General features: G+C 43.7%; 1 protein-coding gene across 2 annotated transcripts in view; it reads right to left on the reverse strand.

The window, feature by feature from the left end:
• Positions 1-12,714, reverse strand: part of UGT8 (UDP glycosyltransferase 8) — a 74,572-nt gene that overhangs the window by 42,363 nt on the left and 19,495 nt on the right. Inside the window, exons 1-2 of one of the 2 annotated variants that reach the window (XM_069978453.1) lie at positions 10,662-10,825; positions 5,705-6,525 (exon numbers count right to left, since the gene is read on the reverse strand). In XM_069978453.1, coding sequence (XP_069834554.1) covers positions 5,705-6,525; positions 10,662-10,701 — 861 coding nt within the window. In that variant the 5' untranslated portion in view covers positions 10,702-10,825. Of the gene's footprint in view, positions 1-5,704; positions 6,526-10,661; positions 10,826-12,714 lie in introns of those variants that run through there. The other variant, XM_069978455.1, reaches the window with a different exon arrangement.

Raw genomic sequence — 12,714 nt, forward strand, 5'->3', positions numbered from 1 at the left:
GACTCATCTCTGCAATGACAGCCTGCTCAGCCAATCACTGTCTGCGACACTCTGCCGCCTCAGTCAGTGAGTCCGTCTTGGTGATGGCGGCGGGAATTGTTTAGTCAGGAACCCGGATACACCACAGGAGGACATGGGGGACAGCGGTGAGGTACAAATAGCATCTTTACTTTTTTCTACATAACTGCAACAATATGTTTAAAGTTATTCCACGCCAGATCACCACTTTAAGGTCTACAGTACTGGTGGGTGACACAGTATCTCAGTAAGGGTGCATTCACACTCCGGAATCCATGCTGAGTGGATTCTGCAGCTCGCCCCCACTTGAATCTCCATCAATCCCATAGACTCCATTCTATACACAGGCAGATTCCGCCGTCCAACCAAAAAATTGACATGTCAATTCTTTGGGCGGAATCCATCTGAGCATAGAATGGAGTCAATGGGATGGGCAGAGATTCAAGGAGTAGAGCGCGGGGGCGAGTGGCGGAATCCACTGGAAGTTCTCTGCGCGTGTTCCGAAGTGTGAACGCACCCTAACACCTCCACTTCAGTCAAGCATTTTCAAATGTGAATGACACCAATCAATAAGGGGCCTATTCCACGGAGCGATAATCGCTCGGTGGAATAGAGAAAACGATCAGCCAATGGTCGTGTCATCGGCTGATTGTTTATTTAGGCCCAAACCTAAAATCATTGGTCACCCACCAATCGCGGTGGGCGACCGACGATTTGAGAAGCAGCATACATTACCTCCGTCTTCCTCTCCAGGTCCCGCGGCGCAGCATCAACTCCAGAGTGACCTGACTGAGTTGTCAGACCGCTCAGCCAATCACTGGCCGTGGTGGCCGAAGACGGAGCGGAGGAGAAGCCCTGCTAGGTAATGTATGCTGCAAGGGCTGCAAGAACATCGGTAACGATGTCCCTGCAGCCCTCGCTAACAATTGTCGGGTCGTGGAATAGGCCCAGTAAACGAGCAGCGATCTAGCAGATTGGCGCTCGTTTACATCGTTGATCGGGCCCTGCTCGGCCTGTGGAATAGGACCCTAAGTCCCATTCCACTTGGGAAAAAAAGGAAAACAAAGACATTCACATTTCAGTAGTATTTCTTTGTTTACTGTAGAATTATTAGAGTCGTAAAGCCCCTACACACTGTGAGATGAGCCAACATCACTGCACCTGCTGCCATGACAGGGACCTCTCTCACTCTCTCCAAGAGTGGCAGCAAAACGTTGTGGCAACAGGTAAAGTGATGTTGCCTCGTCTCACAGTGTGAAAGGTGCTTCACAACTCTGCTTCATGAAAGAAGACATTTTACTGAAACATGACTGTCTTCATTTTACTTTTTTTCAGCAATCGGGGGGGGGGGGGGGTACAGTGCTTTTTTATTAAAGGAGTGCTCTGACCAGAACCATTTTTTTCTGCAATGTCCGGGGAGGTGGGTGAAAACAATTGCATTCACTTACCTCCGCTCCTGTCCCCTGGAGGCCAAACTCTTCTAGTAGTGAGCAGGGTCTTGGGATGAGATGTGGCTCAGACACTGTACAGCCGCTTAATGGCTGAGCGGGCCTGCCACATCACATGTCAAATCCCGTCTCAGACCAGAAAACGGCTAGACATTGGGGGACAGGAGCGCCAGAATGCGGGCAACAGCGCAGGAGCCAGGGGGGAGTAAGTGGATACAATTGTTTTTTAACCACCCCTTCCCTAAACAATGCAGAAAAAATGGTCCTGGTTGGAGTACCCCTGAAATAGATGATCTGGAGATGTCTTGGATTCAAACCCTGCAGAGATGAGACTTAGGCCTCATTCACACTCACAGACAGGCCTACAGATGAGCATCTGTAACAATCTACATTTACACTGTAGGTAACACAGATCCGTATTACCTACAGATGTGGGTACATATGTGGCCATAGAAGTGAATGGGTCCGCAGAATAAAAAGCACCAAACTGAATCTTTGCTCCATGTGCAGGAAAAGCTATCTACACCTTTCTAGCGTGTAATAGCATGTATGATTAAGAAACATAAAAAGAGTCCAAGTATCAACTTCCATCATGGCATAGATTTACTATGACACAAGGGAGTCACCTATGGCCTAAGGTAAGCTTATTTGGATCCACTCTCTGTTGAGCAGACTCAGATTCCTACCTTGGGTGTATCCCAATGTTTTTTGTATAGAATGTTAGAATGTCTTTTAAGAACATAATCTTGTGTTCAATTATTATGTTAAAAAAAAAAATACATTAAAATGTATGTTCATAAGTGTACAAATTACCTATACAAATTGAATACTAATGTAATAGTACATTACGTGGTTCCACAATCTGTGCAATATCTATGCAGATGGAAATGTGACTGTTCGCTTTAGGTTAGGATATTTGGATAAAACCCATATCATTTCCCTGATCTCAAACAAATTAACAAGTCATTTATAACGTATGGAAGCCTGATGAGGAATTTCCCCTTTAATTGACCGAATTCTTTTTTTTGTATGAAGGGTAATCACTGTGTAAATAGAACAAGTGATCATGGCCAAAGGCTCTACTAGATAGCCCATTGCATACTCTAAATGAGAACTGATCTTGTAGATCAGCAATCATTCTAAGAGCCTATTGCAAGGCTCAACCAGCATGTGGGATGGGCCACACAATCAATTGCTGGATTGTTTGAGTGTAGGGATGGTCCAAACCTGCCGAGGCAATGATTCCCGCTGTCTTCCACCTCAGTGGAGAGGGTGGATAAAGCGGGAGGACCGCCTGGAAAACTGGGATACATCCTATGGCTGTGGCTGTATCCCGGTTTTCCAGGCGGTCCTCCCGCTGTATCCACCCTCTCCACAGAGGTTTAAGACAGCGGGAATCATTGCCGAGAGTCCGGGTTCGTACGAACCCGAACCTCGGCAGGTTTGGACCATCCCTATTTGAGTGGCTTTTTGCTGCCATGATTTCTCAGCAGGACATCGTCTATTACAAAGGAAGATGTGCGGCCAACAGCCGATGACTTTTGAGCTTGTTAAGACTACATGATCCTCTGATGAATGATGTGGGAGCTTATAGGAGAAGTCCGGCGAACATTTTTATTGAAGTATTGTATTGCCCCCCAAATGTTATATATAAATCACCAATATACACTTATTACGGGAAATGCTTATTTCGGGAAGTGCTTTTTTCCCTGCACTTATTACTGCATCAAGGCTTCATTTCCTGGATAAAATGGTGATGTCACACCCCGACTCCCAGAGCTGTGTGGGCTGTGGCTGCTGGAGAGGATGATGGCAGAGGGATGCTCAGTGTCCCTCCAGTGCCCTGTGTTCCTCAGTGTCCCCCTTCCATTATCCTCTTCAGCAGCCACAGCCCGCACAGCTCTGGGAGTCGGGTCGTGACATCACCATTTTATCCAGGAAGTGACATCACCATGTTATCCAGGAAGCGACATCACCATTTTATCCAGGAAGTGACATCACCATGTTATCCAGGAAGTGAAGCCTTCATGCAGTAGTAAGTGCAGGGGAAAAAATACACTTTTTTCCCATAATAAGTGTATATTGGTGATTTGTTTAACTTTTGGGGGCACTACAATACTTTAATAAAGATTTTTGTCAGATTTCTCCTTTAATAATGGATTATCCCTAGCCTGGGCAAAGGGGGCATTCACACGTCTGCAAATTTGCCGTCGTTACAGACGGGGAAGGAATATAATGGATTTATTCCCTGCCCGGCATGATGTGTCAATATCATACCGGCAGCAGGAAAACTCTTTAAATTGCCGCGGCACTGGCTCTTTCACTACAGTGATTCAAAGAGTTTCCCCGCTGCTGGCATGATATTCATACATCATGCCGGGCAGGGAACAAATCCATTACATTTCTTCCCCGTCCGTAACATCCGCAAATTTGCAGACATCTGAATGCAGCCTAACGAGCAGCAAACCTAACCTGGCATTGAGCTCAGTCATCCTGACAGAAATCTGAAGGCATAGACAGTGGCTGCACCATCAGCCATTGATTGTGGAACATTAAAAGGGTTATCCAGTGCTACAAAAACATGGCCACTTTTCCCCCTCTCTTGTCTCCAGATTGGGTTGGGTTTCAAACTCAGTTCCATTGAAGTAAATGGAGCTTAATTGCAAACCGCACCTGAACTGGAGACAAGAGAGGGGGAAAAGTGGCCATGTTTTTGTAGCGCTGGATAACCCCTTTAATCAGATCGACTGGTCTACAGTTCATGTTTGTTACTAGTAAGCATGAACAAGCCTGCCCACCACCACACTTCCATAATCCACACATAGGGGGGAACTTATCGAAATTGTTCAAAATAGAAAGGGCTCTAAATCATGCCTTTTGCACGTAGGGCATTTTTTTTCCCGTGCCAAATTTGTCAAAATGGCACAGGCAACATCATAAATTTGGAGCAGACGAGATTTGGAGGTTTGAACACCATTTCTAAAAGAGTCCTATTACACAAAACGATTTTTAACGATTAACGACTTACGATAAACTAAACTATCTCAAATGAGATTGTTTATCACTAACCTAAAATTATTCACCATATTACACAGAACGATAGTCATTAGTTACGATCATTACTAGGATGGTTTACTCCATCTGAAGTGAAATATGTGTAATCCAGACTGGTTTAGCACCATTTTAAAAAAGTTGCACTTCAAAAATTAGATCTAGCACTGAATATATGCTGTATGTACAAAAAGAACTATTCTGAGAACAGACGTGAGTTGTGCACACCTTAGAAAAGTCGCCCATTTTTGAGAAATGAAGCGATTGTGCAAGGATTTGCGACTTTTCTAGGTCAAAAACCATATGTAAAACAATGCTACATACCCACCATAGCCTAAAAAATCCATTCTACTTACATTCTAGGATAGATTTACTGTGCAGCTATTTGACATCACATGTGGACTTAGCTTCTCGCGGACCTGATGATCACGACTTAGCCATGCCCCCCACGTCTCAGAAGGCTTACCTCCGAAGGGACTTGGGATCTCAGAAAGTAAAAGCCAGTGAGCAGAATACTTCAGCCATCTTCTGCCCACTGGACAATCCTTTTAACTAAGGGGCCTATTCCACGGAGTGATAATCGGTGATTATCGCTCCGTGGAATAGAGACACTGATCAGCTGCTGATCGTGTCATCGGCTGATCGTTTATTTAGGTGAAAACCTAAAATCATCGGTCACCGATTGCGCATCGCTACGTGGAATATCGGTGCGCGGCCGGCGACCAACGATTTCATAAGACAGCATACATTACCTACTATGCTGCAGGGCTTCTCCTCTGCTTCTTTTAACCCGAGTCCCGTGTGCAGCTGCTGTGCGCGTGACCCGGTGAGAAGCAGCGCAGGAGAAGTCCTGCAGCATTGTAGGTAATGTATGCTAAACAAGGGCTGCAAGGACATCGGTAATGATGTCCCTGCAGCCCTTGCTAAACTAATATTGGGCTGTGGAATAGACCCGATCTAGCAGATAGGCGCTCATTTACATTGTTGATCGGGCCCCCATCGGCCCGTGGAATACCACCCTAAGATTCACCAAATATGACAACATCAGCCAATTGTCCGCAGAGAGCACACGTAAGACACGTTGTATATATTATTGCTTCACTATTATCGAGACCAATCAGAAAAAACATGTTCATGCAAAAATTAAATACACTGTGTCATACATTATAGCGGTGACAAAACCTTACCTCTGGTAATGGGTTGGCTGGTTTGGTGAGAATTCCTCCAATATAGACGACATGCGGAAGTGTGGGTCTAGGAAACTCCAGTGCAACATCAGTGCAAAGCATCCAAAGAGAAGATCCTTGAATTAATTCATACATAGATCTTTCCGGCAAAATATTGTACTTCCTCATTATTCTATCGTATTTAGGAAGAACGATAAAATTGATACCAAATCGAGAGACCAAATAAATAACTGTATTTTTTACTCTGTCCAGTAAGTCCATGTGATCGGTGAGAAGTGAGTTGAATTCTGGAACATAGGATAAAGGTGCAGGGGCACCAACCTCAACAGGGAACCAAAGTCCAGTAGAAAACACTACATACTTAATATCCAAAATATTGGCTATGACAAGTCCGCACATTTCATTCGGATCGACAATCACCATGTCGTAGTTTTCGTTCTTTAGACGTTGCATCACTTCTTGGTTCCCCACCAAAACGTCACAATTGCTGGAGTAGTGATCGAGAATGTCAAACATTTCTAACGCTGTAAATCTCCCCGAGAATATATTCTTCATCTTAGACTGCAAAAATTCGTCCGATGAGGTGCTATTAAAAATACCTGGATAACGCTGAATTTGGTAATGACTTGAGGGTGGTAAGTCCCTTCCTTCTGACACCAGAAAGACAGTTTGGTGGCCCTTGTCATGTAGAGCGGTGGCCACTGTTTTGAATATATACAGGTGGCTTTCAAACATTATTGGCGGGACAATGATCATTTTGGCAGCCTTTGTTAGTGCAAGTGTGAACAAGAGTAGAGTAACAGATGCAGCAGACTTCATGGCTGTTGATAGAAAGAGAGACAATGTAAGCAGAATAATAATATAAACTTGTAATTGGGTTGTCTTCTGTAAAGATTGAAATCACTAAGATTTATTAGACTTGTAGGTGAAACCATCTTTGGTAGTAAACATATTTATAGAATGTAAACTAGAACATTGCCATCATCTGAATGTCATCATGCTTTAAAACAATAGAATTGTAGAGATAATAACGTCCTTTGAAGAAATGAATGCTCTTTGTCAGTCCCCAAGTACCCATCAGAGCTAGAGTATGTGTATGGAATCTGTATGTAGGCAGACAGGCAGAGTCTCTACAGCTCCTTAAAGGGGTTATCCAGAGCTACAAAAACATGGCCACTTTCTTACAGAGACTCTTGTCTCCAGTTCAGGTGCGGTTTGCAATAAAGCTTCATTCACTTCAATGGAACTGAGCAGCAAAACCTGCACCCAAGCTGGAGACAAGAGTGGGGCTGTCTCTGGAATAAAGTGGCCATGTTTTTGTAGCGCTGGATAACCCCTTTAATACTGACGTTGCCATATGAGAAAATATGTATACACATTTATATACACAGTGGTGCCTTGGATTACAAGCATAATTCCTTTTGGAAGCTCCAAACAAAGTAATAGACACAACTATTGCAGTTTTCTTTTTGCTTTTATATTCAGTATTCATCAAGTTACAATAAATAATTCAGAATATTCGGACCCAAGTGCACAGGATACTCGTCGTTGCTCCCGGCATGGTTGTTGTTAAAGTCCTTGTATCCTTCACAAAGCAGAGACCTCCATGATGATCAGGAGGCCAGATGGTGGTGCAAAGATGGTTTTTGCACCACCATCTGGCCTCCTGACCATCATGGAGGTCCATTTGAGTATCCTGTGCACTTGGGGGTGAATATTCTGAATTATTTATTGTAACTTGATGAATACTGAATATAAAAGCAAAAAGAAAACTGCAATAGTTGTGTCTATCACTTTGTTTGGAGCTTCATGAAACAGGGGATTTAAGGCGCTCCCTTACTGAGACACACCACACCCGAGGCCAAAAATCGGTGCACACTGTGTAATTGTATAATTCGTTCTGGGTCTGCGCTTGTAATCCAAATCTACTCTTACATCAAAGCAAATTCCCATAAGAAATCACTGATCTGTAGACAATGGGTTCCACACCCTAAAAATAATGATTTTTTTTATTCTGAATAACATGTAGAACAGATGAAACAAACATTCTGAAACAGCTGAATATGTGACATTAGAAGTTACTGTACAGTATAGCAATCAGCATGTGGTGTATAATGTATAGTAACTGCATAAACCTGAAAAACAGCAGCAGTTTGTAGATACAGGATGGAAATGCAGATCCCCATAATGCAGTAGCGTAGTACAACAGGCTAGAGTAGAGAAGCAAGGTTGCTATCAGAGGTCTGTGTGGTCACATGACTGCAATGGGGAAGGGGTCTATATTCAGCATGGACCAGGAATTGAGAATCACAGAGCTGTGCAAAAGAACAGTGACATAATTTTCTCTCTACAGCAGTATTAACTGCTGAGTGTGAGTCCAGGCACAGTATAGCAGCAGTGTGTATAGCTGAGTGTGAGTCCAGGCACAGTATAGCAGCAGTGTGTATAGCTGAGTGTGAGTCCAGGCACAGTATAGCAGCAGTGTGTATAGCTGAGTGTGAGTACAGGCACAGTATAGCAGCAGTGTGTATAGCTGAGTGTGAGTACAGGCACAGTATAGCAGCAGTGTGTATAGCTGAGTGTGAGTGCAGGCACATTATAGCAGTAGTGTGTATAGTTGAGTGTGAGTGCAGGCACATTATAGTGAAGACGTTACCTCCACAGTCCTGTCCCCTGATGCAAGCCCCAGTCTGATGTGGATCTGCTATGATTTGGAAGGTGATTAAGACTTTCTGGGTCAGAGTACAGTGTTGTAGACCCCGCTATGCAGACCATTCCCCTCCCCTACTTGCCCTCCCACCCAGCACCCAAAACTGTGAGCTCTTCATGCAAAACGCTCTCAATCCAAGTTCCTCTTAAACCAAGGTACCACTGTATAAGTTAATTGCAAGTAAAACCCCACACATAGTGCAAGGAAATTAGATATTAGATATTAATAAAACATCAAACAAACTTTAATGAAGAACATTTCAAGGTGAATTTGCAAGGTGAAAGAAAATCTTTACCCTCAGAAGCAAATACCTTTCTTTCAGGACGTTTTGCTTTTTTGGTGCAAAACACTACAATGAATGATAATAAAATTTCAGGAATTTTTTATATGTTCTTATCTCCTTAGTTATTCTAATTAGTTATTTTGGTCTTCAAATTTGGTTGAAAGAGTCCCTGCTATGACTGCTAACTTAAACTGCTTACAATACTAGAGGTTGTCCCAGAAAGAAAACAACTTTATGTTTGAGTGGAATACCCTCGCTGCAAGGGGTCCTGCTGTGCTGCTCTCCCACCCAGCCAATCAGTGGCTGCGGCTGGGCAACACATTGATTGACTGGGCGGGAGAGCAGGACAGCGGGACCCCGTGCAGTGAGGACAGGTAACGTATATACAGACACAGCGGGGTGGGAGCCGAAGGGGTTAAGGGGCTGGCAGAATTACATACTCGCAGCGGTCGTTCAGACCGCTGCGAGTATGTAGTGACAGGGAACTGCTAGGACCTGACAGACTCGCAGCAAGATTTATGCTGCGAGTCTGTATGTGTGGACAGACCCTTTAAGTCCTACACATGTTTCAGTGGAATACCCCTTTAAGCCCTACACTAGAAACTCCAGCAAGCTTACCTGACCTGAATAAAATAACAAAAGAAATAAAACACCCTTCTGATATTTGTTTCTAATTATTCCTAAAATTTTTCTTAAATTTGAAACAAAGGAACAAAAGGAAGTAGGAAACATGCTTCTATATGAGAAACAGACCCCCCGGTGCAGCCCCGGAAACTTAGCCTTTGCTGCATGTCCCGCTCCTGGACCTGGTCCCCGGACGAAGATATCGGCGCCGGAAGGTGAGAGCGTGCTGTGTGCTAATACCAGGGATGAGTCCGATGCCCATAGAGAATGACTGGAGCCGTCATTCTCTATGGGCGTTAGACTCATTTGTGGAGCGTGCGCGCAGGGCTGCCAACGGCGAGATCTCCGTCACAGGACCGGCTCCAGGAGCAGCAAAGGGTAAAGGGGGGTCGGGCAGGCTCTGCGCCACAATACCGGATGACGGTCAAGCGACAATATTTTCCTCTCATTCAACTGGTGTCAGAAAGTTATGTAGGTTTGTAATTTACTTCTATTAAAAAATCTCAAGACTTGCTATACTTATCAGCTGCTGTATGTCCTACAGGAAGTGTTGTTTTATTTCCAGTCTGACACAGTGCTGCCACCTCGGGCCAAGACAGGAACTGTCCAGAGCAGAAGAGGATTTCGATAGGGATTCCCATAGAAAATATCTCCTTCTCTGGACAGTTCCTGTTTCAGCCAGAGATGTCAGCAGAGAGCACTGTGTCAGACCAGAAATGAAACAACACTTCATGTGACCACGGCTCTATTCATTTCTGTGGAGCGATGGAAGGCGCCAAGTACACCAGAAGGGTACGGGGTAGGAGAAAAGTTTTTTAGATTTAGAGAGTGAGAATGTGCTTATTTTGTAGACAGTGAAAAGTTTTGTCTATAAGTCACAGTGTACGGTTTACAGTAACTTGTGTTCTTTAAATGTGACATGCACCCAGATCAGGTAAAAACCCACAAGCACATAAACAGATTTCACTTGCAAATGTCATAGCTGAATGTCAGCCCCAGTACAGCCCTGTATAACGAGTATGGAAAAGCCTTCTAAATACGTTTTATAAATAACATATTAATCACATAAATGTGCTGTCCTTAGTATCTTACCGCGAGGAGCCTTTTCACTGGACACGGCTTATATAAGGGATTAGCTAAACTACAAGAGATGCCGTCCTTCAGGATACAGTAGAAATATTTGAAACAGAGTCTCTTCTCATATACTGTAGGCTCAAAGAAGATATAAACTATACTTTTTTAAAGTAAAAAAAAAAAAAAAAAGGTTTGAGAATCAAAACAACAATCCACAGGGTGAATGGGGCCTATGGATACGTTTAATATATTCACCAAGTCCTTACCCAGTGCATGTGCTGTATGTACAGACCAGCCACACTCCATGGTTAGAGAACGCTCTATCCCAGTCACGTATCAGGCACCATTGTACTGAGATACAACCTGTCCAAAGTCTATAACTAGCACTGCACGTGTTTGCCTCAATGATCTATGTGATCTATGACTAAATGTTAAAGGGGTTATCCAGCGCTACAAAAACATGGCTACTTTTCCCCCTCTCTTGTCTCCAGATTGGGTGGAGTTTGGAACTCAGTTCCATTGAAGTAAATGGAGCTTAATTGCAAACCGCACCTGAACTGGAGACAAGAGAGGGGGAAAAGTGGCCATGTTTTTGTAGCGCTGGATAACCCCTTGGTTAGAATTAACCATCAATAAAGCTTTTTAGGCATGACCAATAAATTTAGATATACTGTATGTTATATTTGTCACTGCAAAATAGGTATACAAAGTGTACGTCTAAAACGGCAAAAATATTATTATTATTATTATTATTATTATTATTACTATTATTATTATTATTATTATTATTATTATTCACAAGTGAGTTTTTTTCCCTGTTAATTTATATGTACCCTCTATTTGACATTATCCAACCAGTCACCCCTGTCCCTAGGTACTGGCATCTAGTGGCATAGTGTGGGTTGGCAGCCCCGAGGGCAAAAGGTAGGTATGTCCCCAGTGCTTAGGTTATTACCCCTATGAGGATGCCAAATATACGTATGACATTTCTACACATTTCTAAATAGATGTTCCCAGTTGGTCGATAAGCTCCCTATACAGCAAATGCCCCAGGAGGGAGGTAATTCCCCCTCAACCAGGTAATTCCCCAGTAGGTAGGTAACCCTCAAGTACGTAGATAATTCCCCCATTAGGTAAAAATCCCCTAAAGGTAGGTAATCGCACCCTCAATTAAGTAGATGTTCCCCGCTAATTCTCTGCTGTTAGGTAGAAGCCTAATTAAAGGGGTTGTCCAGCGTGGGGGCTATTTTTTCATATGGCCGGGGAGGAGGTGGCTGAAAGAAAAGACGTCCACTCACCTCCCCGGTTCCAGCAGCGGAGGTGAGTGGACGTCTTTACTTTCAGCCACCTTCCTTCCCGGCCATATGAAAAAATAGCCCCCACGCTGGACAACCCCTTTAAGTAGTTGATCTCCTTCTTTTTTTCCCAGTAGGTAGGTAATCTCCCTATTAGGCTGAAGCATCAAGTAGGTAGGTAATCCTCCCCTCATATAGGTAGAAGCCCCCTAAACAGATCTCCTCCCATTATATAGATTCCTCCAGTAGGTAGGTTATCCCCCATTATGTTGAATTGCTTAGTACGTAGATAATCCTCCCCTCATTTAAGCAGATGTCGCTAAACAGATCTCCTCCCGTTATATAGATTCCCCCAGTAGGTAGGTAGGTAATTCCCCTATTAAGTAGAATCCCCCAGTAGGTCCATTATCCACACCCACATGCATATACACTATGCCCCTACTTGCATCCCTTTCTCCAGTTGCCATACATTTACATTGCTGTGGGACAACCTGCTGTATAGTCAGGATCAGAAATAACTTCAGTCTTACCACCGTTCAGTTGGGACTCCAGCAACTAAGTGGTTAGTGGCTGTGTCAGTACAGTAGCGTGAAGATTTAAAATATTTCAAAGCCCCCCGGCATCATAATAAGTCATGATGCCGAAAGTTCCACATTCCGGTCGGTGGCACGTCTTCCCTGCACAGATCATAATCACAGGACGTGTGGATGACCCCTAAAATAGACGTGTAAAAATGCTCGTCTTATATTTTCCTTTTTGTATTTCAACTGAAAACATCTGTGTTTGCCTTTAGTACAGTGCAAATAAATCTCCTAGCTGACAGCTTGTTACATATATCCAGCCTGGGCAATCCTCAGCAGCATATAACTCTCTTCTGTTGATGGTTTGCAGGAATATATCGGTTTACGTAGGTAAAGTGTTTACCATGTGCCGTGAACGTTTAACATATAGAATGTAAAAGATTGAAGCGCAGTGTGGAGGAGATTTATCAAACATGGTGTACAGTGAAACAGGCCCCGTTGCC

Source organism: Dendropsophus ebraccatus, chromosome 7 (assembly GCF_027789765.1).
Source record: "Dendropsophus ebraccatus isolate aDenEbr1 chromosome 7, aDenEbr1.pat, whole genome shotgun sequence".
Lineage (NCBI taxonomy): Eukaryota > Metazoa > Chordata > Amphibia > Anura > Hylidae > Dendropsophus > Dendropsophus ebraccatus.